This window comes from Halichoeres trimaculatus, unplaced genomic scaffold, assembly GCF_033239565.1.
Source record: "Halichoeres trimaculatus isolate MK-OKI-2021-1 unplaced genomic scaffold, fHalTri1.1 fHalTri1_scaffold_8, whole genome shotgun sequence".
NCBI classification, from domain to species: Eukaryota; Metazoa; Chordata; class Actinopteri; order Labriformes; family Labridae; genus Halichoeres; species Halichoeres trimaculatus.
The window spans coordinates 31,417,394-31,443,128 of record NW_027437186.1 but is presented as its reverse complement, the minus strand read 5'-3'; the positions used below and the strand labels follow the sequence as shown (position 1 = coordinate 31,443,128).

Here is a 25,735-nt window from a genome sequence, read left to right as displayed (position 1 = left end):
CTTGGGCAATTGAACAAGCTTTCATGATGGCAGCTGCTTCAAGACAACTTTAGCTACTTCTAGCTAGCTACCTGTTCCTGGCTAGCCCACTTATTTCTGTCACCAAACAAAATACCACTCAAAGTTTTGAAATTAAAGAAATGTTTTTGCTATTGAGAAGGAGATGTATGACCTGACATTTGTTCAATTTAGGTTGGAGTTATTTTCGTTTTGAGTTTGTTTTATGGAATTAAAGAACAGTTAATGGTCAAGTTGCAAAAAGTTTTCAAAACTGGATGTTGGAAATGGGTTCAGTTCAATAAAAAACAACAGCAAAGAAGACCTGGAGAAGTGAGGAAAGGGACTGCCTCCAGACCAAATTGATTTACCTGACATTTGTTTAATTTAACTAAAGGGAAATTTCTGTTTTGAGTTTGCTTTATAGAATGAAAGGGCAGTTTAAGCCAGGTTTAAAGTTGCCTAAGTTAGTCTGCAAATTTTTTTGTGTTTTCCTCAAAACTTTGAAAAAAACGACTTGGGTCATTGTTTTAATTGGGTGACGATAAAACAAACTCACAAACACTCACACTGCCACTTATCAATCACTGTCCCAACCTGCTTTCTCATGTTGCAGTGATTCAGTTTGCCCCTTTTTTCACCTCAGCATGTCTTTCCACCTTTTCACTTTACTGAGACATTCACATTGTAGGCGAGATGTTACAGAGGTGTGAAAGTGTCACCTTGAACAGACTATTGATCAAGTTTGATGACTGTATCAACTTGCAGGCTTATAACTAGGAATATGCAATGAAATTCCTCTGAAGTGTATTGTTTATTATGAGACAGAAATGCTGCTAAAGGTGTGAAAGTGGTCTCCTTCAACGGGTTTTCTAACTTTTACCATGATGAAGTACAAACCGGTGGCATTTTGACAACTTGACAAGGGCACAGTTGGGTATTTTGGGGGAAAAATGTGCAAGTTTTCTGTGTTGACAGGAGCCAAATGATGTGACATCTCCATAAAGAGGTAAATATAACTTTTTACCTTGAAGAAAAGGGCAAAACTGTCCAGAGAGAGTTAAATAATGGGAAAGGAAAAAAACAGTAGGCCTTTGTTTTACTCCAAGGTATCTTTTATCAAATATTTTTAGTCCATCTGAATAAAGAAACTTCAAACTTCAACCCTCAGCTTCTTTACTTTGCTACTGAGTTTAAAGTCATCAGATATATATGCTAAAGCCATCAGATGAGAAGCGTCAAAGGTAAACACATGAAGGTAAAACAGACAGAAACAGGAAGCGTGAGAGACGCTGTGGATTAGAAGTCAGCCTCAGTTTGCTGAATGAGAGTTTTCCACAGCAGCCTCCCCCCTCACTCCATTTTTCCTCATGTTTACAGCAGCACGCACACTTTGTCTGAACACATGTGCTTCTTTGCCATGCTGGGTTTTTTCTCAGATGAGTAGAAGTGAATTATATATCATACATCGAGGCTGGCACAGTTAAAACTAAGGCGTTGCTGCTTATGTAATAGCTGCTGTGGGACTCATTTGCCTGGCTGTTTTTAGGAGCACAGGGTGTGTGGGCGGCATTGTGTGCGTTATTTTCTGCCTCGGCTTTGATCACTGATTTCAAAATAAAGCTTTGACACCTTTGCTGAGAAATTTTAGCTATCTTGGCCTACTTTTCCTCATTGAAGCCTGGAAGAAAGTGAGACAGCTCTCCCGCATTTCATTTTCCTGTCGCTGCCCCCTCCTCAGTCTCCCTCACATTGTGGGTCACATTGTCAGTCAAAGTGTTGTTGCTTTCAGAGCGAGATAACAGACCCCTTCTCTGTGCTGTCTGCCCTCTGTTAAACTGAAACAATAGCCTTCCAGAGCCAGAGCAGCAGGGGGGAAGGAAGCAAAGTTTAGGAGGGAAAATGTGACTTCAGTTTCCAAATTTGGGACAATGAGAAGCCAAAGCGGCTTGAGCACCTGGATTTTTCAAAATATACTCGAGTAAACATCATGCCAGAGAAAAACGAGCTGCTCCTGCACTGATAAGACATCAAAGCTGCTCCACGAATTCTTGTTTAAGTCAAAGTCAGAGAGTGGAGACTGGACTGGGCATTGATCCTGACAAACAGTAGTCCACTGGCCAGGCTAATCCTCGTGTCTCTACCGCTGGTATTCTCAGTATTTCCAGTGTCTGCGGGTCTGACCGCTGTCCGCCGCTGGATAACTGTCAGTGGCTGGAAATACTCCTGGAAAATCCAACATTTGGAGAAGACCAGGAATGTCAGCCATCTTTCCCTTTTTTAAAAACTGTTACCCCAAGTCCTTCTTGATCCAGCTGACTGTGAACCAGCACGTGCTGTGAAAATGTGAAAGAAGTGTCGCAGCTTTCAGGATCAAAAACTCAATTACATGTTTGGCCAAATCCATAGTCTCATTAACAGATATTCTCATTAACAGTTCCTGGTTTATTTTTTTAAAGGAGAGGTTCTTTGACAGGTATCAAGTTAAAAATTAATGATATTACTGTACCCAGGTATCCTCACACTGCCAACCTTTTTTATTGTTATTTTTTTAAATAAACTGAGACATAAAAGGTAAATTCCTGAGGTTAACATGCTTGTAACTACTTTTGAAGCATTGTTGAGAGAGTGGATTTGTTTTTCCTTGTACCAAGCTATTGGAGCATGCTAGTTGCTAGCATTCCTGTGCCTAGCTTAGCTATCTGCCTGCTTGCTAAGCTTTACATAATCAATAAAAATAAGCATTTTATATAAAAAATATACTCTAGGATATCAAATTTTAGAAATCATTTGATTCATTGATCTCAAAAACATTAGGTGCATATACAAATTTTTCATTTCTGAATGCATTAAAACTTGTTTATATAAGTTTTTGACAGGGTATGCTAGTTGTTTTCCCCTCTTTTCTATTAACAAGCTACTGTAGCTTGTTAACTGCTAGCATACTTAAACTAAGGCTACTTGCTTGCTAATTGCAGCTATTTTTTTAAAGTAAAGAAGTGTTTGAATGGTCAGACTGAGGCTTTTGTCGGACCCTTGAAATTAATTTAGAAAAAAAAAGAAAACAAAAGTGTTTTACTAAATAAGGTACCTTAAAAACTTTTTTTATGAGAGTGCGTAATGTAATTCATACTGTTTACTCTTTGATTAATCCATTGTGTTGATGTGTGTGCTAATGTACAGACTAGGGCTACAGCTTTATCGTGCTAAATAGATTAATTACTTACAATGCAAATTAATATGTTATAAAATTAATTCATTGGCTGCCAGCCATTTCTAAAGCATCTTGAATGATCTTTCAAGAGCCAAATGGCTATGTTAACATCAAAACTACTGAAGAAGAGTGGACTCTCTTCCTATTTCTGATCCAAGAAACAGAAAAAAATACTTTTTTGATCGAGGTCATCTCGGGCGCTCCATCCTTTGAACCTCTCCATGATCTCAGTCGTGTTTTCTCGAGATGGCACCGCTCTTTCTCTCTGAACTTTTGTGACACATCCCCAGTTGGAGCGTGAGCTGCCTGAACTTTTCTGACTTGCAGCGTCTCGCTTTGCCTCTGTCATCTTACATCTTCTCATCATATCCAAGCTGAGCTCTCATCCAAAGAGTGCAAGGCTCTCACCCACAGTAGTTAATGAGCAGGATTTTGATTGACACGTTTCGCCACGTTATGACACGTTTTTTATATTGGCCAGTTGAAAAATGTGGATTTTCAAATCTTTTCTTCTTCGTATTCATTTGATTAGTCATGCGCTACAATTTTGTAATATCCTAGACTTCAAATTCTTTATTCTATTCCTTAAGATATGAGATTAAAATGTGATTAATTCGATTAATTACAAATCCTGTAATTAATTTGATTTTTTTTTTTTTAATCGGCTGACAGCACTAGTAAAGACCCGGACCCGACTGGCTGATGTGCTTTAAAAAAAACATAGTTTGACTTTATTTTTGGATTTGTGCTCCTATCCCATTTTAATAAATGATTTTTCCCTGTGTTATTGTGACAAAAAAGTGACTACCAGACCTTCAGGCTTCAGGTGTGCACCTTGATATAAGTTTCCTCAAAGTATTTCCTCTGGGTAAAATGTGTGTGTGACCTTCTTGGGTTCAGTTGGCAGACTCTCTCTTTGTAAAGCAACTAACAGGACACTTCATTTCAAGCAAGACCCTCAATAAGCCCATGATTGACAGATAGTGTCCCCAAATCACCACAGTGTTTTCACAAGGCTGTGTCGCTACTTTCATGTAATCTAATTTCAATAGATTGCTGGCTGCTCTCACTGTCAACCCCCACTGGGAGTTTCTCTGCAGTTGTAAGTGTGTGTGTGTATGCGTGTGTGTGTGTGTGTGTGTGTGTGTGTGTGTGTGTGTGTGTGTGTGTGTGTGTGTGTGTGTGTGTGTGTGTGTGTGTGTGAGATGGAAAAAAATACCATCCTTGGTCACCCCATTTTCTAGCAGCCTCTCACGTCTGAATTGAGGCCAGATGCTTTGAGATGCTAAAGAGCCAACCTGTCCGCTGTCAGACGGTCTAACACATAAAACTCACTCATTCATTCACCTATTCATTAACTCTTTCTCTTTCTTCCTGCCTTCTCTTTCTCATTTGCATAGAAAATGTGGGCTTCAGCTGCCATTGCGCTGCCTCCAAACTGAAGAGAAGCTTAAATCTGCAACAGCAACAAGTTTTTGTAAAAGAAGATTAGAGAAAAAATGAACTGTGGGAGGATCTGCTGCCAATTACTCTGACACAGACTCACTTTTTAGAAACCTTATTTTCTCTTTTGATGCTGCCACAGAAAACTTGGCTTAATGAAGTCAGATAGCTGCAAGGCATGGATGCAAGAATTCACAACTTTTCTTAAGCTACAATGTCAACGATGTAAGTTTGCCAAAAAGAACAATATCACCCTGATTTGAGTGAAAAGAGACTTGGCGCTGAGGAGACGGGTTAATGAGACCTCGGTGGGTTTGTATGCATTCAGAAATCTCCACACACAAACTGGGAGACCTTAAAACCAATCCATGTGGGGGAAGGTGACAGTGAGCTCCCCCCCTTTAGACAGACAGACAGTCATTGTGTTGGAATGGAGGCACATTATAACCTCAGGTCTTCTGGCAAAACATTAAAAAGGCCTCTCTCATTTTACACTGGAGTCGACTGACTTCATCCCAATACCATTTCTTGCCTGTTTGAAGTTTTATTGTGCAGTTTCGGTGGGTAGATGCATGACAAATGAGTGGGATGGTAGATTAGGTGTAGACTGATTGCCCTGCTGAGGTTTTGTGTGTGTGAGTGTGCTGCTGCCTTTGCCTGTACTTGTGGATTTTCTTTTGTTAGCAGACGTGGAGGATTATTGTGACTCACCTAGCTTTAAATCTGTCTGTCTTTCTGTCTCACTCTCTCCATCCACTGAGATCACGGGTCTCAGGATTAATCAAGGCCACCCAGGCTCTGTTTACATTAGTGGGATATTTCTTCTGGTCTGAACAAGCTCAAACTCTTCCAACAACATCCTGCTCCACTCTTCTGTCTGTTTTTGTCACTCGTGACCTCAAGAAGAAACGATACAACAGCATTTTTCCTAAATGGTTCTGGTTATCGCTCATATCCTGATACTCTTGCCTGCACCGGTGTGACAATTTTATACCTCCCACCTGTTGCTGTGCTCTTCATGCTGGCTTTGCCCTCAGTTAGTCACGCTGCTGTGGTAATGTAAAGGAAGGGGCAGAGAGGTTGGGGGGTGGAAAAGGAAACAGTGACAGGAGAGCAGTGAAGCTGTGATTCTGCACAGGAAGCGAGGTGAAGAGGAAAGGGATAGGGGTGAAAATAATCAAGAGCAGGAAAGAGGGATGAAAGTGGAGGAAGGAGGTGGATGACCTTAAAAATATGGCCGTTATTCTGGACTATTAATAAAACCTGCAGCACCACTTTATAAATATTATCAATAGATCACTGTGTGTGAGGTGAAAGGCATCCAGGAGGCAAGGAGCCAGGTACACAACCCAAGATTCTCTCTGCTGCTGTATTCCACCATCATTTCCAGTTTCAGTGGGTATCTTTCAGTTCATTCAAAACTGGGGATGTCCCGATCCTGATCCCTTGTATTGGATGGTGCTGGTTTTGGCATTTTTGGTACCTTTTATGGGGACAAACGGCTCAAAGGGCGTAAACAAACACTGTAAAGTCTGTTAGCTTAGCACGAACAACTCTGTGGCTTCATTGTCAGCAGTGCTAACACACAAAACAAAAAACTGTGCTGCTTCACTTTCTCACTTCTTCAGCAAAGTTCATCTCCAAATCCAGAAATCAGATCTGGACTCCGTATCAGCCGATTTTCATTATCGCTGATCGGGACATCCCTATTCAAAATATTTTCATGACATTATTAAGACCAATTAAAACTGTACTTTTTAAGTACACTTACACAGAATTGTTACCTTGAAATAGATAAGGCAGATGCATGTATACACCCCAATCATCAGTGGTTAGTGGACAAAAACAGTTATCCTCATCAACAGTCTAATTAAGCTTTAACTATTTCTGGACTTACGGTGGCCAGATAGAGGGGGAAAAGGTGAAAAAGATCATATTGTTTTTGGAAGAAATCTGGAAGTAAAAAGAAGGGCCTTCTTATGAGTCAGGAGTCTTTGATCTGACCAAAGAAGAAACAATCTTTTGTGTCCATTCATCTTAATTTCTGCATTTTACCATTTAATTTCATAAGACCTGTGAATGGTGAAGTATAAAACAGAACAGGCTGAAACTTTCAGGGTGTTTTTGACATTAACAGAGCTTTGGAACCTGCCACTTTGGTGAGATTCAGATCAACAATTGTGGAGTTAGGATCATTTGTTTGAGGCCTCATTGTACATGACAACGTTTCATCTGAAAACGCTTAAACGCAGTGAAAAAATACCCTACTTTTTAGCGAAACGCTGAAGGATTGAAAACGCTGTAGTAAGCATGCCAGGGCTGTAGCCGGCACTATAACTGTCTTGTCAAGAAGCCGCTTTTGGTGGACTCCGAAGTAGTTGAGCCGATCATCTGGTGTTTTGGCGAATACTAAGTGCAAAAGTGGAGTAACAGATGCAAATTTTGTTGAACGACAGTCAGCAGATACAGCAGATTCAGCAGCACAATACAGTAGTTCCTGACAAACATAACAACAGTACTCTTGTCCTGTTGTATGGGCTTGCGCAAAGCGGAGTGTGATGTCAGCGTTTCCACTGAAAACACTGGCTTACTGTTTACACAGAAACGGTGTCGGCAGCGTTTCAGAAAAATCCCACTCTTGAGGCTGAAACGCAACAAAACTTTTGCGTTTCACCCTAAAACCGTTGTTGTGTAAACGGCCTCTGAAGCCATTTACTCACATTTTTGGGTTACTATTTGTACCAAGATAAAAATTGAAATGTGCAGTGATAACCTCAAAGTGGCACAGTGCACAGTTCTGGGTATTATTATTCTTCCAGCAAAAATTTGAAGGACGTAGCATTTTTCTTTCTTGAGATTTCTTCTTAAGCATAAACCTAGTTTTTAATCACCTCAAAATAGGTGGGGTTAGTATTTTATGTGCGGTTCCTCTGGATTCAAGGTATAATTCCAAATCTGAAAACTTCAGCAAGGTATAAAACACAAATCTTGTACAGCAAAGGAACCATGGAGTGTTGTCCAGTCTAAAAAAATATAGTCAAAATGACTTTTTTGCCTATCTAACCACCTTAAATGTGCATGATAATATACCCTTAACACTCTTATCATGTTTACACAAAGCAGACCTACACACTGTGTGTGCACCCTGAATAGCCAGTGTTAACACTGGTGGGTGCTGAGCAGATGAGTTCCACGGCACACTACAGGATTGTAGCACTTCATTTTCTGCATTTTATTTTTGCAAGTTGTTTACATTCCACACACAAGCTTGGGGAAAATTAAATAAAATCATGTTTGATACCGACAATAATGACAGCTGATTATGGGTTCAGAATTTGCTGCAACTAGTTCAAGGATGCATTTAGGAATCATGGTTTGAAGTCACCAGAATTGCAGCAGAGAAACAGCCCAAAAAAATTGTGAATAAGTTTTAAATCAAACCAACAGACTTGAAATATTGAATTTGCTGGTATCTTTCAGGGAAACCAGGCACAGTTGTTTCCATCACTCCCTGCAAGTCTGTACATCCAATTTCAATGGGCGTCCACGTAGACACATTTACTTGTAGTTTTAATGCAGCTGCAAAGTTTGACAGCTTGTTCTTTTAAAACTGTCTGCTTTTACTGAACCGTGTACTCAGGATGCTGAAAAATCAGCCTGGAAACGTTTCCTTAACCTTAAGACCAAAGTTTTGATTAAACTCGACGTCTGTTATCGTGACAGCATCTGACAGACACATGAATGAGAAAGATAAGAACAGAGAAAAGAAAATTGATGAAAGTAACATTTTCATTACTCAGCAGCAGAGATGGTTTAGATAGGAAGTGATGGCTGCCTTCACATTTCATTCTCTGCTTGGAGATCTGAAGGCGCTCAGACCTCCGTGTCTGTGTGCTGGACAAACAGAGTCCAAACAGGATTATAGATGCCCAGTGTTCCCAAGATCTCGGGCCTCTTGGAGCCTCTCTTTGGGCTACCAGGTATTGGAATTCCCCAAAAACCCTCCCACCACCACTACCATCGCCCCTTCTCCTCCTCCTCCTGCCAGCCTGCCTTTGTGCTCCCCCTCTTAAACCCACTTCTGCTGGATTTTCACTTTCCAACTCTGTCCTGTGCCCAGCAGAGTCTCCGGAACAGCTCTGAGGTTGCGTGTGATTGCAAGTCGTGATCTCCTGCACCAGAATAATGGGCTTCCTCTCCCCCTCGTTATCAACAGACTTATCATAACGGGATTATTTCCCTGTCACAAACCCCACTTCTGGATCTTGTTAGAAAGCTACCTGGGAACCTCTTTTTTCTGTCAGTCCTGCTCAAACTCATCCTGGGGCCGCTCGGTGGCATGTGGAGGGCAAACTCTCACAACCCCCTCGGTGTATTCACTGCTCCTGTCAGAAGCAGTGGGGCTTCTTTAAGCCATTCAGCATCATTTAATAGTTTTAGAGTGTCAGGATGTGGTGTAAAGTGGCCCCAGGTTGACCCCATAAGAGCTGCAACACTATTGGAGTTATTTTTAAACACTGAATCAAATACCTCGCCGAGAGAACGCCTCATGAAAGACTATCAGAGTGATTTCAGGCACTTGAGATGCTTTCTATTTTTAGTGATGGCTGTTTTTTCTCTCTTCCTGTCTTGTGCTGCTGACAGAAGAAACGGATGCATGTAATGAGGAAGGTGGAGGTAGAGGTGAGGGTGGATGAAGGGAAGTATTTTCACTTTGTCGCAGGAATGCAGTGGGAGGAGAGGAAGGCCTCCATAACTTTTTAAGAAACAACCAGTGAGCAACTTCAGAGGGAGAAAATTAGCTTTTGGGATTTGTTGCCAGAGAAGCCAGAACAAAACCAGACCCTTGGAGGTCACGGGTGGGAGGAGGGAATCAGACCAGCTCCCCTGCTCTCATCAGGGGGTCACCGGGTTAGAGCTTTGGGGTCATGGTTGACGGTCTCAAGGGGTTGTTAATTCTATTATCCCTGCCTGAGAGGTCCTTGTCAGGGCTGGGAGAGGAGAAGAGGTGGGGACGGGCGGATAAAAGGTGAAAGGAGGTTGTGAGGCGTGATTATTTTGGCTTGGGAAGTGATCACATACCACAAATATCTTCATCTCTTTGACTCATGGAAACTCATAAAGTGTCTCATTATTCTGCAAGTCTCCCTCACCCCCTGTCATGTACTCAAAGAATCAGACTTACTCAAAATCTATTGAACTGCCTGAGACTGAAGTTTTTTCTCAATTCCAGGCACTGGTGACAAAAACAAAAAAATAAATAAATTATTTTTCAGCACACAGCTGATAACAACGGTGAAGAACTCTCAGCAGAAATAAGTCCAGCATATTTAATCTCTGCCTGTTGACACTGTGGCAAAAACACCAGTGATGCTGAGATGATAGCAACAACATGAATACCCAACATTCGTGCTGTGGTGTCAAATGCAAAGAAAAGGAGAGCTGGATGCATGAAAAAATACCCCTGCAGAAGACTTGTTTACCTTGTTTGATGTTGCTTTCAGTGGATATGTCCAGTTAAAGAGACAAGACATGGGTGAAGCTCATCACTGTGCTCCCAATGAGAGATTGTCTGAGATGTAAACTTTTCCCAGTTGTATGATTTGTGCAGCCATGCATAACCCTCAGGCAATGAAGCTTTTCTTCATTATATGGCAAATAAATCCACTTATATTGGTTGGATAGTACTGGATAACTGAAATGCCAATATTTTTACATTCATTTTGGCTAAAACTGCATCTTTTTGATTGAAAAGTACGCCAAGCTTGAGCCAGACCTGAGATTAATTTGTGACCATAGACTGTGAAACATGGACATAGTCCCCACGACATAACCTGTCTGTTCCTGAAACAGTGAAATGAAGCCAATCCACGCATGTTGCCATATTGGAGATGACGTGGGCTTTGAGCTTCCTTTTTAACAGCTACAGGGTGGCCGTCAGTCATGTGAGCTGAGCTGTGTCTCTGATTGGATAATCAAACGATCCTAACATCTTTTAGTTTTAATATCTTAAGTTGGAGAAAATTTTACCCTCACATTGTGTGCTGATAGTGAAATAGTGTTTCTGACCCTACCATTGTTTCTAGCACCAGATCGCAGTAGAAGTGATTTAGAGTTACCGCTCTCAAAAATCAGGTCTACACCTTGTTTTTTTTATTTAACTGACTAAATTGCCAAATGTTATTCATCTTATCTCATCTAAAGACAAGCACATTCTGTATAGCGGATAGAGAGCTGGGAAAACCACCACAAGAAGCACCTCCCAGCACCTTGTCTCTCACCCCCCAAGGCTGTAAACTTGAGAAAAACACTGAGACCTATGCCGTTTCTTTGAACCAGGCAGTAAACAGGCTTTGTTTTCAGAAACTGGTTGATACCCCTTGATTGTAACATGTATTTGTTTCAGAAACAGACGTAAAACAAGATGTGCTTCTTTTACTGTGGTAAAGCTAATTTAAGTAGTGTTAGCAAAGAGCCTTTTTGTGTGACTGGTTTTCCACTGGTGTAAACTTGATGAAGTTATGTTTGGCAGATGCATTTTTAATGATTCACCTTATCAGACTAATGTATTAGCAGAAATTTTCTAATACTAATAATTAACTTTTCAAACTTTACTAATGGTGATATTACAATTGTATCATTGTGCAAGGTCTTTAACAACCTGTGTCTGTGTTTTGAACATCAGCTACGCATCTGAATCACATCCAGGCCTCCCAGCCTCATAAGTGAAGTGGATGTTCTTGGTTTGTTAGTGAGTGTGAAAGATTTTGCATCACATACTTCAGAGGCATCCAGCAGCAAACTGTAATCTGACATAATCTGGGGTGATGAAAACTCTTGTTCATCTTCTTCTGTCTCTGTTGTCACGTGTATGTGTGTGTGTGTGGATGCTCATTTACTTTCACTGCACTGTGTGTGTGTGTGTGTGTGTGTGTGTGTGTGTGTGTGTGTGTGTGTGTGTGTGTGTGTGTGTGTGTGTGTGTGTGTGTGTGTGTGTGTGTGTGTGTTATTGTTTGAGTTCTGGCAGACTGAGCGCAGCCATAGCTGGCACGGATTATTCCACTTGGCCAGACGGATTTGGGTTTGGCACGACATGCTGAGGATATGTGTCCCCTCTCTGTCCCCTCGGGGGCATCTAACACTGATAATACTATCTGCAAATGGAGGACTTAATCTGCTGCCTCTCACTGTGTTAATATTATGTATCCACATTGCTCATCTTAAAATAGTGCACAGACCAAGTGAGGCTCTGATTCTGCCCTGGGAGATGTTTTGATGGGAGCATTGTGATCATAAAACGGTGAAGAGATGAGTTTTCAAACCCTTTTCGAAGCAGATCACAGATGACTGCTCACCAGGTTCAGACGGGGACGATCAGGAAAATCACAGAGCAGCTGCACATGGTGACGACCGTGACTCACTCTGTCTCCCTGTGTCTGTTTCGTCCTGAGTCCTGACTAATTCCATCCTTTTTTTTTTTTTTTTTGCTCTTCCAGGCTCCTTAATGACATTGACAATTAGCATAAGCGTCACAAGAGATGAAGAGTGTGTTTAATGAGGAAAGAGACTTTACTGGAGGAGGACCTGCACCTCTAGGAGAGATTTTTCAGATAAACAGCTGTAAAGTGGCTGCAGATAATGAGTTTTGCAAGGGGAACAGAAACAGAAATAAAATCAATAAATAATTTGGCTTCTTGTTGCAAAGAAGATGGTTTTCATTTTCTAAAGCTTGTTTCCAAAGATAAATCTGTCACCTTTTACTTTTGCAAATAACTAAATTAAAGAGGGTGTGCAGAGTTTGAAAGTGATCTTGAAAAAGTCTCCCTTCTAGATATATGCCTGACTGTAATCCACACTTTAAAATGAGATTATCAGCTGGTTACAGGTTATATTGAATTGCTGCTTCTTAGCTTCCATTTCGGGTCGACCAGGACTGGATTGATTTACAGCACGTCTAACGAAGTAGAGTAGTGTAATGGCTAAAAACCATTTCTGTGATTAATTTTGTAGTGATGGTGGACACAGGAGCCTAACTGTCAGACAGGAAAAGGACAGAAGAGCAGAAGAAAGCTAAACAGGAGAGTGATAGAGCACGGGCTAAAGGCTAATTAGCCTTTAGCTCGTGCTGTATCACTCTATCACACAGGGGCTAAGCTGTTTGTGCTAATGTTTTTTCCAACCCACAGTCAGCAGTTATTCTGCAGTGGTCTGTTCAAACTTGAGAGTCTATCAAACATAACTAACATATAGCCGGCTGCTAGGTTTGCTTGATGTCACGTTTCGAACCGTAGCGCTATGTAACTGTACTGAAAATTCCCTTACCTTGGCGCGTTGTATCCAGTAAAAAGTTGTCTTGATCAAAGAAAATTTGTTTCAATCTGATCTCCATTTAATTGCAAAACAAACACACGCCTCATTAAAAGTAATTTACGACAGTGTGGAGAGACTCCGGGCCAGAAGGTGGCGAGGAAGTGCAATTAAAACAGATCCTCCTCGTAGCATCTTTAGGGAAGTGTTCTTTAAGGGGTTTACTCCCCATATACAGAGCGTGAACTATTTAAACATGAACATAGTCTTATACAAAGAAAGCCACATTTACTGGGATGGAATGCAGAATCAGAATAATATCATTTGTCATGTATCTTCAAAAAGAATACAAATAGAATATAATAAAATTAGAATATAATTCAGCTGATAAAGCTACTTCCTGAAATGCTGAACATAAATCACATCAGCAACTGTCAGCTACAAGAGCTGTGTCTTCCTTTTCTAGGTCTTTTTTATGCCAAGTCAATTTCTTGAATTATAAATCAGTAAGAAAAGCTAGAATAAATTATTTTTGAGAAATCTATCATATTTAAGAAGGCTAAAAGACCATTAACTTGGTCATGTCATCATAGTCAATTAGACTAAAGTATTTAATCTTATAAATATAAAATGAAAATTCGTTCCATCTGAGAATGTGTAATCGGTCTTTTCATGAAGAGGATGAACTCAAAGTGTCTCTTTCTCTGTCTTAACAGAGTGTGTGGTGTGTCTGACGCCATCAGGGTGCCATGGCTCTGGTTCAGGCACTTCCTGTCACCGTGACTGACCACCCCAACCCAGGTCTCGACGTCCAGCAGTGCCGGCCGCTATCATCCCACTCTCCCTCCGGCCCCTGCCCTGGACCCTGTGGTCCCTGCAGCTCTGGGACAGCCATGGGTTCTGTCAGCAGCCTTATATCAGGCCGGACGTACCAGGAGAGGCACTGCCGGGCCGCCAGTGAGTTCACCGCTAAGGCTCGCCGCTCCACGCCGGCCACCAGCTGCTTCCGGCTCCAGGATAACACCCTCCGCAGCACGAGCTCGCTGGAGCAGCTGCTGGTCATCAGCAACCAAACGCTCACCCAGGCCCAGGTTCTGCCTCCACCGCTGCCCACCAAGAAGCAGCCCAGGCCGGGTAACTCTGCTGGGGCCGGTGGTGGTGGTGCAGTAGTTGCTGGTGCAGTAGGTGGTGTTGGTGTCACTAATGGGAACTATGGGCATGTGGGCGATGAGGTGGCTGCTGGAGACTGGAAAGAGAACCAGGTGCTGCCAGCTGCCAGCCCCTGCAGTGACTCTGAGGACCAGAGGGACAACAGGGCCATGAACGGCAACATAGGAGGGCCTCCACCCAAACTCATCCCAGTGTCTGGACAGTTGGAGAAGGTAAGAGGAGAGTCAGGTCGATAAATCTGTGCACTGAAACATGTATCTTATCTTAGATATCTCATTGATTTAGAAATGTAAAAGAAGTTTTAATGTCATCTTTTCTTCTACATCAATGATCCTGAAACCTGAACCTGGGTCTCAGATGATGTAGCAAATTCGATTCAATGGATTGTTCTTATAATTTTAGCTTAAAACCTACACCACTAACCCTGTTTGGTTTCTTGAGGCTACTTTATGATATAAATACACTCTCAAATGTAGCATAAGTCTTATGATAGTTCTAAAAGGGTTTTTTTCTTGGCAGGAATAATCTTTGCACCTTGCGTAAGGTTTTCACAGAGCCTTTAATGAGATCACAGAGTTTTAAGACTTCAGTAGTAAAGTTTATTTGGCGCGACTTTCATCTTTATTAAATGTAACGGTAAAACAGAAATCAAAACGGTTTAGACTATACATTTTTGTTTTCAATCAAAACATTGCTTTTCAGCTGTCTCCAAAAAATACTGTTTGTTTCAGCCATAGACTATAAAAAAATGGAAGTGACGTCACGAAAACTGCTCCCCCTGGTGGCTGGCTGCAGTATAGGTAAAAAAAACTCATCTCCCCAGTCATTCCAGATGGGCTGTGGTCAAACTTTAAAAAAGTTAATACACCTCGTAGAAATGTTTCCTACATTCAATTGTTGTGGCGATTTGAAGATATTATTTGCCTGCCTTGTATTCAAGTCCTCTTTTTTTCTGAAAAGTTTGGTTTTCATTAGTTATTAGAGGTTAAAAATGAGGCTTTACGTCACATTTAATGATGATTGATGGCTGGCGTTTTTGTGTATTTTAAGGGGGGATTGTAAAATATGTTGGGAAGTAGAGCCAAGAAGATATTAGACTCTCAAAAGAAAAAAAAAAGTTATTTTTGTCACCTGGCTCCACTCAGATTCAACCATAGCCTCTACTACACAGACTCTGGCTGTCAATGGCGGCGCCTGTGACGCGGTATTTTGGCTTCAAAACCGTCACAATGGTTAATGGCCGAGCCACTTTTTATACAGTCAATGTTTTCAGCTGATATGCACGTGTTTTATGTGACAAACATTTTTGGGTTTAAGTCCAGTGTTAAAGTGCCCTTGAGCCCAATACTGACCTCCCAACACCTCCATAACCTGAATATATTCATAGGTAAATGTCTTCTTTAATTACAGCTTAGTTGAACAGGATGTGACATTAAATATCACATCAAGGACTTTTCTGGGCTTAACCCCGTACTCATGAGCCTTTCTGCAGCGTCATGTCTCCACATGTCTAACAGCAGACTGCCTCAGCTGTCTAATTGGCTATTTATTATCATCGATCTGCCGGGAAACTTAATCAGCAGCCTGACAGACTCTCATGGAGCGTTTGACAGCTCCTCACCTCACACAGACGTCATGATCGATATCAGAGCTCACTTACATTCAGTGATGTAATTATTAGAAGCTGAAGGAGATTGAGAGAAAATGCTCAAATAACACATGAGAGGCTTCCTCCATCTTCCTTCCATCTCTTTGCTTCTCTATCCTTTAATCAGATTTCCTGCGTCCTCTCGGTCACTGTCCCCTCTCTTGGCTAGCCCTGTATGTGAGATGATAGGAAAATCATTAAGAAAATTGCTTAATGAAGCCCATGAATATCAATTAAACCAAATTAAACTAATCAGAGCCTGGAGGGTTGACCTGCCAGCATATCACTCACCCTTTACTAATGAGTTTTATTCAGCTGTCGCTAATTAGCACAGCTTTGCTTTTATCAATCACTTAAACTGTCTCACTGTGTTTTACTTTCAGAACATGGAGAAAGTGCTGATCCGACCCACAGCGTTCAAACCCGTCGTCCCCAAGAACCGTCACTCTGTGCACTACTTATCGCCCCGGCCAGGGGGCAGCAATCTATCAGAGAGCCAGGCCAGCCTCAACCTCCTGCTGCCCCTTGGAGGCTCCAACAGCTCCAGCAGCACCAACGGCAACGGAGGGAGCTGCAGCTCCAGCTCTGATGGGAAGCGAAACTCCTTCAGTGGAGGGAGAAACGTCCGGGGCAGCCAGTCCTGCTCCATGTCAGATTCAGGGAGGAACTCCCTCTCCAGCCTCCCCACCCACAGCAGCACAGGATACAGTCTGGCCCCCAGTGAGGGCTCCAGCTCCGGGTCTGGCACAGGTGGCCAGCTGGAGCCTGTTTCCAGTTTGGGTCGAAATACTTCAGGTGGGAGTGGGAGCCATAATCACACTAATTCAGACAGTGGACGTTCTTCGTCCAGTAAGAGCACAGGCTCAGGTTCGCTCAGTGGGCGCGGGCAGCCCCTGTCAGACAGCGGCTCCTGTGGCCACTCACCTCCACCTGTGGAGGGCTACGAGGGCGTGGTGAGGGAGCTGGAGGAGAAGCTGAGGGAGCGGGACTTAGAGCTGCAGCAGCTGCGGGAAAACCTGGATGAGAATGAAGCTGCCATCTGCCAGGTGAGACATGAAGACTTACCTGAAAGCTGAACCTCACAATAAAACACCCAATAAACAAAATACAAGAGAAACACTCACCTGTGTGTTCTGCTCTGAAAGGTGTATGAGGAGAAGCAGCGCCGGTGTGAAAGAGAGATGGAGGAGCTGAGGCAGAGCTGCTCTTCGAAGATGAAGCAGGCTTCTCAGAAGGCCCAGAGGGCTCAGCAGGTGCTGCAGTTACAGGTACGCCACCACTGAAAAACATCTACTAGAGGTTATTTTCCCAAGAAATGGCTGACCTATTGGAACAACGAGTCTTATAAATCAGGTTTAAAGGCCTTTGAACACTGATTCTCTTTTTTTTTGGATGCGTTTTTTTGAAAAAAAAACAAAAACAATAATGATTATAATAAACTTGACTTATATAGCACTTTTCAAAAGTAATATTACAAAGTGCTGTACAAAATTAACAAAAAAAATAAAAGAAATGAAAGAGGAGTAAAAGAAAAATGTGAGGAACTAAAGAAAATACATTATATATTAGGGCTGGGCAACAATTAAAACTTTAATCGTAATTAATCGCATGATTTCCCTGATTAATCATAATTAATCGCATTGTGAAAGTGCCATAACATCTGTCATGCAAACACTAAATCAGTACTTGTTATACAGTAATACTTAAATCACATATTTAGTGCAAATCAAATTTAAGAAATGTTAATACAAAATTAAAGCTTATTGCCACTGCCAGGGCATTAAAGTGATACTCCGGGATGGAACAAGTTGGGTCCTATCACAAGGTTTAGGGCAGAAATTACCCCTACAGCAGTGATTTTGTGCAGCAGAAGCCCAGAGCGCTCACACCAAACACCCCCTCCCTGCTCCTCTGCCGGTTTCCTCTGCACTCAGACGGGGTCATATTTTACTTGACCAAAAACACATTTAAACAGACTCCCACTGATAAGTCTCTCTTCATCCATGTTGGGCTGTTTAACCTCAAACCTGTTGACTCCTGGTCTGGCTCCGCTCATTATGTCCCTTTGTCGTCGTTGTCAAGCTAAAAACCAACTGATTTTGACATGATTTGTTTTATTTTGAAAGTCACTGGGGGTTTTTAAGTAGTTGCCGGTTACGACTTCCTGTCCCAATCAATCTTCCCTATGCTGAATTTATGCGTCGGATTACTTGCAACATGACAGACCAGCCTTAAAGACATACTGCAACAGAACTGATCCAGTGTGACCTGATAGATTGATTTAGATCAAACCTTTTTGATCTGTTTGCCATTACAGAATGGAGACGCACTGCAAATGCATCTTGTGTATTTTAGCCATGAAGATTATTTTCTGAAAGCTTAAGTATTTCTGTTAATCGACACGTCTGTTGCGGTGTTTGAGATGTAGAAACTGTGTCTTTGTGTCTTTAAGGTGTTTCAGCTGCAGCAGGAGAAAAAGAAGCTGCAGGAGGACGTCTCCTCTCTGCTGCAGGACAGAGAGACACTGGAGAGGAGGTGTGCCACCATCCAGAGGGAGCAGACTCAGCTGGGGCCACGGCTGGAGGAGACGAAGTGGGAGGTGAGAAAGAGTCAGTCACTAGAAAGGTGTCAGGCGATTAGAGGTGCATACTGTGATGTGATTAGATCTGCATAATGTGAGGATGACTCATTAATAAAGCACAAATTACCCCCAAAAGGAAGATGTTGAAACACCTTTAATTAGGCCAAATTAATCTAATTAAAACTTAAAAGCATGAAACTGCAAAAGGAAACTTCAAGTGTCTGGCTGCAATGTCTCTTTAAACAATGTGTTTAACAGTTTTTCTGGGTTTCTCTCTCTGCCCCTTCCAGGTTTGTCAGAAGTCAGGTGAGATTTCCCTCCTGAAGCAGCAGCTGAAGGAGATCCAGTCAGAGCTCAGTCAGAAAGCTGGAGACATCGTGGTGCTGAAGGCTCAGCTGAGGGAGGCCCGCTCAGAGCTACAGGCTAGCCAGGCCCGATCCCAGGAGGCTCAGGCTGCCCTCAGGACACGATCTCTGGAGCTGGAAGTCTGCGAGAACGAACTCCAGAGGCGCAAGAGCGAAGCCGAGCTGCTCCGAGAGAAAGCGAGCCGTTTGGAAGAGGAGTCTCTCCGTCTGCGGGACACTCTGTCCAACCACAGCGGGCATCTACCTGGAAACGCAACCATGAAGGGTCAGTGCATGAGTCTTTCCCTGCAGCAGGGCAGGAGTATGGGAGGGAGAGGAGGCCCTAGCCCCTGTGTGTACCGGGATGGAGAAGAGACTCACGTGGTGTGGGGAGGAGAGAGTGATGAAGCGAAGGCTCAGAGGCAGAACGCAGAGACGGTGCTGGGACTCAGACAACAGGTACTTAACAAAAGTAATGGATACACTGCAAAAACTAAAATCCTAACAAGTGTTTTTGTCTTATTGTAAGTAAAATTATCTTAATATACTTAATAAGAGCAGTATTCACCTGACCAGGCCAGAAAAATGTCTTGTTTTAAGTTATTTAAAGATAAAATGAGGTCTGAATTGCTTGTAAGAAGTAAATAAAAAACCTGCCAATGGAACAAGAGAAGTTTAAATAAAAAATGCTTGAAACTAGAATAATGTCTTAATACAAGTAACTTTTCTCTTGTTCCATTGGCCTCATTGACCTCATTTTTGTCTTGAAATAACTTGAAACAAGACATTTTTCTGGACTGTTCAAGTGACTGTGGCTCATATCAAGTCTAAAAAGACATTTTCTACTGAAAATAAGACAACAAAACTCAATCAAATATCAGTTTTGGCAGTGTAGTAACAGCATGCTCAAAACAACAACTTCTATGTCACTTGACTGTCGCAGTGTCTTACATTTCCTCTTCTTGTTTCCTCTCAGGTGGATAGACTGAAGGCTGAACTCATGTACGAGAGGAGGACAAGCGAGGAGCATCTTTCACATTTCGAGGATGAAAGGAGAGTTTGGCAGGAGGAGAAGGAAAAGGTAAATAGGAAGGAGTAGAGGATTCAGTCTCCTTACATTCTTTTTTAAACTTTAGTGTTTAGTAGAAGAACACTCAGAGAGCGCAGACCTCTGCTGAGCATATTGTGATTGTCATGCAACATTTTAGTCCTACTTTAATTTTATACTCCCTTTCAGCTGACTGTCTGCCACAATTTGTTGTTAGTTGCAAGCTTGTATGATAATTTGTTACTTGACAGTGTTGAAAATTATGATGACCCAGTACATATTTCATATTCCAGATCTTAGTATCCAGAATATTACCAGCATCTGGATCATACTTTTAAGTCTGTCAGAAATTATGGTGACCTTGTCTTGTATTGTTTTGCAAAGCAATCTGACCATTTATGGTGAAGTTATATACACATATGGTGAAAACAGCCCTATCTCACAATAATAAAGAATCTTTTAAAAAAAATCCTGGATCCAGACGGTGATCCGGATCGCCTCCAAAGTTTAATCACTTCTTTCTTATCCCATTTTGAACATTTCCCAAAAATTTCATCCAGATCTGTTGGTAACTTTTTCAGTTATGTTGTTCAAAGTCAAACTCTCCCCAAAACATAACCTCCTCGGAGGAGGTAATAATATAACACTGCAAAAAACTGAAATCCTATTAAGTGTTTTTGTTTTATTTTCAGCAGAAAATATCTTTTTATGCTCAATATGAGCCACATTCACCTGACCAGTCCAGAAAAAATGTCTTATTTCAAATAATTAAAAACAAAAATGAGCTCTGAATTGCTTGTAAGAGTAAAAAAAAATCTGCCAATGGAACAACAGAAAAGTTACCTGTATTAAGACATTATTCTAGTTTCAAGTAAATTTTCTAGCAAATTTTTTTTGTTCCGTGGGCAGACTTCTTTTTCCGCGTTACAAGTATTTCAGACCTCATTTATGTCTTTAAATAACTTGAAACAAGACGTTTTTCTGGACTGACCAGATAAATTTGGCTCATATCAATTATAATCAGACATTTTTTGCTTAGATAAGCAAAACACTTGATAAGATTTCAGTTTTTACAGAGTACATATGTCCTCATTTTAAATTAAGAAAATGACAAAGAAGTAACCAAAACATCACTTTTCTCCTAGTTCGATTTCATGGACTTTTGTACTGAAGTTTTTAGACTGTTTTTAAAGCTTGTTCTGATATTCCAAACAGTTTTACTTATTTCCTGCCCCCTGCTCCGCTCAGGTAATTCGCTACCAGAAGCAGCTGCAGCAGAACTACATCCAGATGTACCGTCGAAATCGGGATCTGGAGCGAGTGATGAGGGAGCTGAGTCTTGAGCTGGAGAACAGGGACATGGAGGAGTACGAGGTCCACAGCGGCAGCAATGACATCCACTTTGAGGAAATCACCGCCACAGAGATCTAAAAATCCCTCACAAACTAACAGTAACATGTGCACAGGAACATGGAAACGCTCAGACATTGAATTCCAGGACAAATACTGCACTACCTTCAAGACGCCGTTATCTGGACCGCTAAGCGAGCACTCACCACTTGTCACTGTCAAAAGGGAGATCTCCCAAAGGTGCATTCTTACTTCCTGCTACAACAAGCACTCCAATAAATCCTTATAAGGTGTCTCCCCCGGGCGCTTTTTTTAATGGGTTTTTCCACTACAAAGCCAGCACAAAGACTCCTTTCCAGAAACAGTGTGTTTCCTTCTTACACCATGTTCAGATCAGGGTATCCAGAATCAACAAGGAAAATGAAGCAAAAAAAAAAAAGGAGTTACGACATGCACAGCGATCCAGTCCAAGCGCCGTCACAACTTTTCTTGGGTAGCACACGAGGTTGATCAGCCGGCCACCAGCATGCATTAAATGATGCATCATGACTACAGTCTCATTATCACCCCCCACTTCGCTGGCTCTAAAGGATGACATCATCACCCCAACGTCAACACAACTGGTCCAACAGCAAAAGGGAAAATCACACGTTACGCCTTTTGAAAATTAGCTTCATGCTGCAGAACAAAACAAATTTCTTTCTCGGTGTTCACACGGGACGTGACTGTTTTCACCCTTGAGAAATGCAGGTCACCACAAATGACAGCATCTCCACACAAAGGGATACAAGGTGTCATTCTGCACGGCTTTCCTGCTTCCTTTTGTTTCAGTACAGCCATCATCCTTGAAAAGTAAATCATCACAAAGTTTGAAAAGGTTAGTTTCTCTGGTCTTGACACGCTGACCACACATTCAGAAGAAATGCTTTATTAAAAGCTGCTCATGTTTTCTTAACCGCTAAATGTCATACTCATTAAATCTGTGGACTCATTTAAACAATGCAGCCAGCTCTGTCATTAACTCTCCATTTATCATTCATGTAGCACTATAGAAAGCAGACTGTAGCATTGGAGATGTCACCAGGAGGCTGCTGGTTCCTCTCTTTGTCTCGCCTCTTTCTGTTTCTGTCTCCGTCTCTAACTCTGCTTCTCACTCAACTATTTTTGTACCAGTGAAAGCGCCTCAGCAGTCAGTATCAGGAATCTAAAAATGGAGCATATTCTTTTACTTTGGACGTGACGTCACCAAGAGATTTAAGCCAGTGTTTAAACTGTAGGCATGCTTATTCAGACTTTCCGTTTATTCCCCTTTGTTCCCATTAATGCTCCTTATTTAGCTTCTGGCAGCCAAAAGCCAAATTAACACTTTTAGAGTCTTCCTCATCTCACCCTAGACTATAATCTTCACTGACTGCTATACAGGAAACCAGACTGGCATGTCTGCATGTCTTTGTTATATCAGATTTCAGAAGAAGCCTGCTGAGATAGCGGTAAGATGAGAGTTTGCAGATGCAGTAGCTCCAATGCTGAATGTCCTCAAGGCAGGTCGGCTTTGAAGCCCTTAAATGACCAAATTTACACGGTGGCTATTTTCCTTTGACCGCGTGCTCAGGCTTGAAAACCCAAACGCTGTGCTTTGAGTTTTCAGCTGTTTACTTTTGTTTAACTTCAACATCACTGTCAGCTGTGAAAATGTGTGAGGAAATTGTCTCTTATTTGAAGCTACATTAAAACCATTGATGTCACACATTGGCTAACGTTAGCGTCAATCCAGTTGCTCATTGGACAAGAAGCACATTTGTTAATTATGACCATAGACTGTAAAAAAAAAATGGACGTCCGCTTGCTAGGCTCGAATTGAGGTCTCCACAAAAACTGCTCCCCCTGGTGGCTGGCTGCAGTATAGGTTAAAAAATTCAGCTTTCCAGTCATTCCAGATGGGCTGTGGTCAAACTTTAAAAAATTAATACTCCTCAGAGAAATGTTTCTCACATTCGATTGTTGTGGTGATTTGAAGATATTATTTGGCTGCCTTGTATTCAAGTCCTCCTTTTTCTGAAAAGTTTCGTTTTCATTAGTTGTACAAGGTTAAAAACGAGGCTTTCCTGACGTTTAACAATGATTGACAGCTGCTGTTCTCGTGTATTTTTTTCGAGGATTGTAAAATATGTCGGGAGGTAAAGTCAAGAAGTGATTAGACTCTCGAAAAAGAAAAATTAATTATTATTTTTGTCACCCGACTCCACTCAGATTCTCCCAGAATCCCTCACAGTCTCTGCTGCGCAGACTCTGGCTGCACAACTGCTTCAATGGCTTCAAAACCGTACAATTATAAAAGGCGGAGCCACGCTGTCCACTCTATATACAGTCTATGTTTACGACCAAAAACTGTCGTACAACAAAAATGCATGATTGGAGCTTTGAATCGTGACTGTTGTGAGAGGAAAATGGCCACAGTGTGAATTTGGTGCATACGTGAGGAGCATGTTGACATTTGAAACTGTGTGTTGGAGTGTTTCCTCACACGTTATACAGGGCTGTGTGTAACACTGAGCATGGAGGGTCTCTATGTTTGAAAATAAAAAAGTAAGGGGCTTAGAAATTTTATTTTACAAAGAGTCTATATCAGTGAATCATAGTAAAATGGAAATCTATATAACGGAGGAGATGTTGTATATTTTTTTATATATAGCACCTGAAGATATTTTGTTGTAGTACTGGTATAAGTGTGGGTTTAATATTCAAAGTATAAAGACTTCTATATATATAAATATATCTATCACACAACAGTAATTCAAATGATGGATCAGCTGTAAATGGAGGCGGCTGCATACAGAGAGTGCACCTAATACTGTAATGCATGATAAATATGTTTACATTATATAATCCTTGTGACACAAACATACACTCTGATGACCAAACTTTGCAGCTGTGGCAACAGCTGAGAGCTTTTATTCTGGGCTCTGTTGTCTCTCCATTTTGAGTGATCTTTCATTTGATCGTCAGTTTCATGATTTCACACATGGTTCATGTTTTCATTGTTGGGTTTTGTGCACGTCATTCGTCTGTTAATGCATGAAACGAGACGTACACAGCAAAAAACTGAAATCTTATCAAGTGTTTTTATCCTATTTTAGGTAGAAATTTGTCTTATTACACTCAATATGAGGCACTTTCACCTGACCAGTCTACAAAAATGTCTTGTTTCAAGTTATTTAAAGACAAAAATGAGGTCTGAATTGCTTATAACTATTAAAACAAAAAACGCCACTGGAACAAGAAAATTTGAAACTAGAATAAGTCTTAAGAAACTTTTCTCTTGTTCCATTGGCAGATTGTTTTTACATGTTACAAGCAACTCAGACCTCATTTTTGTCCTTAAATAACTTAAACTAAGACAATTTTCTGGACTGGACATGTGATTGTAGCTCATATTAAATCTCAAAAGACATTTCTAATAAAAAATAAGACAAAAACACTTGATAAGATTCCAGTTTTTTTTGCAGTGTATGTGTGACTTCTTCTACCTCACTGTGAAAAAAATGAAATATTACCAAGTGAATAAGTGAAAAATGTATTTTTAGACTTAATAGGAGCCACATTCACTTGACAAGTACAGAAAAATGTCTTATTTCAAGTTATTTAAAGACAAAAATAAGGTCTAAATTGCTTGTAATGAGTAAAAAAAAATCTGCCAATGGGGTACAAAAAAAATTATTGTATTCACACATTATTCTAGTCTTGATTTTTTTGCTTGTTTTAAGCAATTCAGACCTCATTTTTGTCTTTAAATAACTTGAAATAAGACACTTCTCTGGACTGGTCAAGTGAATGTGGCTCATATTAAGTCTAAAAAGACATTTTCTACTAAAAATAAGACAAAAACACTTCGTAAGATTTTTTTGCAGTGCGGTTGAGGTCAGATCTGATGCAAAACAAGAAAGTTTCATGTTTCCTCAATCCGGAAATCCAGTTGAACCCCCTCCAGACAATTTGATCAATAAATATTTTGCATGACATGACCACTTACAACGTGGTTTGAGAGTTTTTTATCTGCACTGTGGATAAATATGATACAAAGCCCTGGGAAGTGACTTTAATTGGAACGTGTTAAAGTTGTAAACCAGACGCAGACTGTTACCACTCACCTTAGACGCAGCACAGGTGCAGATTAGCAGCGAGTTCAGGTGTTGAAAACCAAACTAACTCCCACACTGAAAGTACTTTATGCATCGTGGATTTCCTCATCTTTCAGTTGTTCTCATTGTTGCATAACTGTTTCCTCTGTAAATATGTAAAACACTATATAGTATAACAGAGTGACATTGTCTTTAATTGAGACAAATTATCTATTTCAAATGTAGCCACTGTGACTAGACCAAAGCAACGTTAACACCTTCTTCTTCTTCTTCGTTTGTGGCATTTTTTTCTCATCCTCTTGTGTGCTTTTTTTATGTTTACTGTGTGTGTCTCCAGTAACTCATAAAGTAGTTGTTCTTGTATATTTTTATGTGTACATTTCTTGTACAAATGACTGTGTTTTTAATTAAAGAGTTGTCACACCTTAAACTGAGCGCTCGTGTCACTTTTTTCACCAAAACATCAAAGTGGAAGTCAGCATGTGTTGTCAAAT

The 25,735-nt window shown here is 41.1% G+C and overlaps 1 protein-coding gene across 2 annotated transcripts in view; it reads left to right on the top strand.

Moving 5' to 3' along the window:
- The window catches only part of lzts2a (leucine zipper, putative tumor suppressor 2a), a 67,562-nt gene extending 41,927 nt beyond the window's left edge, over positions 1-25,635 (top strand). For both annotated transcript variants that reach the window (XM_074675978.1, XM_074675977.1), the window contains 7 exons: positions 13,678-14,343; positions 16,163-16,825; positions 16,925-17,047; positions 18,232-18,378; positions 18,651-19,163; positions 19,681-19,785; positions 21,001-25,635. In XM_074675978.1, coding sequence (XP_074532079.1) covers positions 13,711-14,343; positions 16,163-16,825; positions 16,925-17,047; positions 18,232-18,378; positions 18,651-19,163; positions 19,681-19,785; positions 21,001-21,183 — 2,367 coding nt within the window. In that variant the 5' untranslated portion in view covers positions 13,678-13,710 and the 3' untranslated portion in view covers positions 21,184-25,635. The remainder of the gene's footprint in view (positions 1-13,677; positions 14,344-16,162; positions 16,826-16,924; positions 17,048-18,231; positions 18,379-18,650; positions 19,164-19,680; positions 19,786-21,000) is intronic.
- Positions 25,636-25,735: the final 100 nt, after the last annotated feature.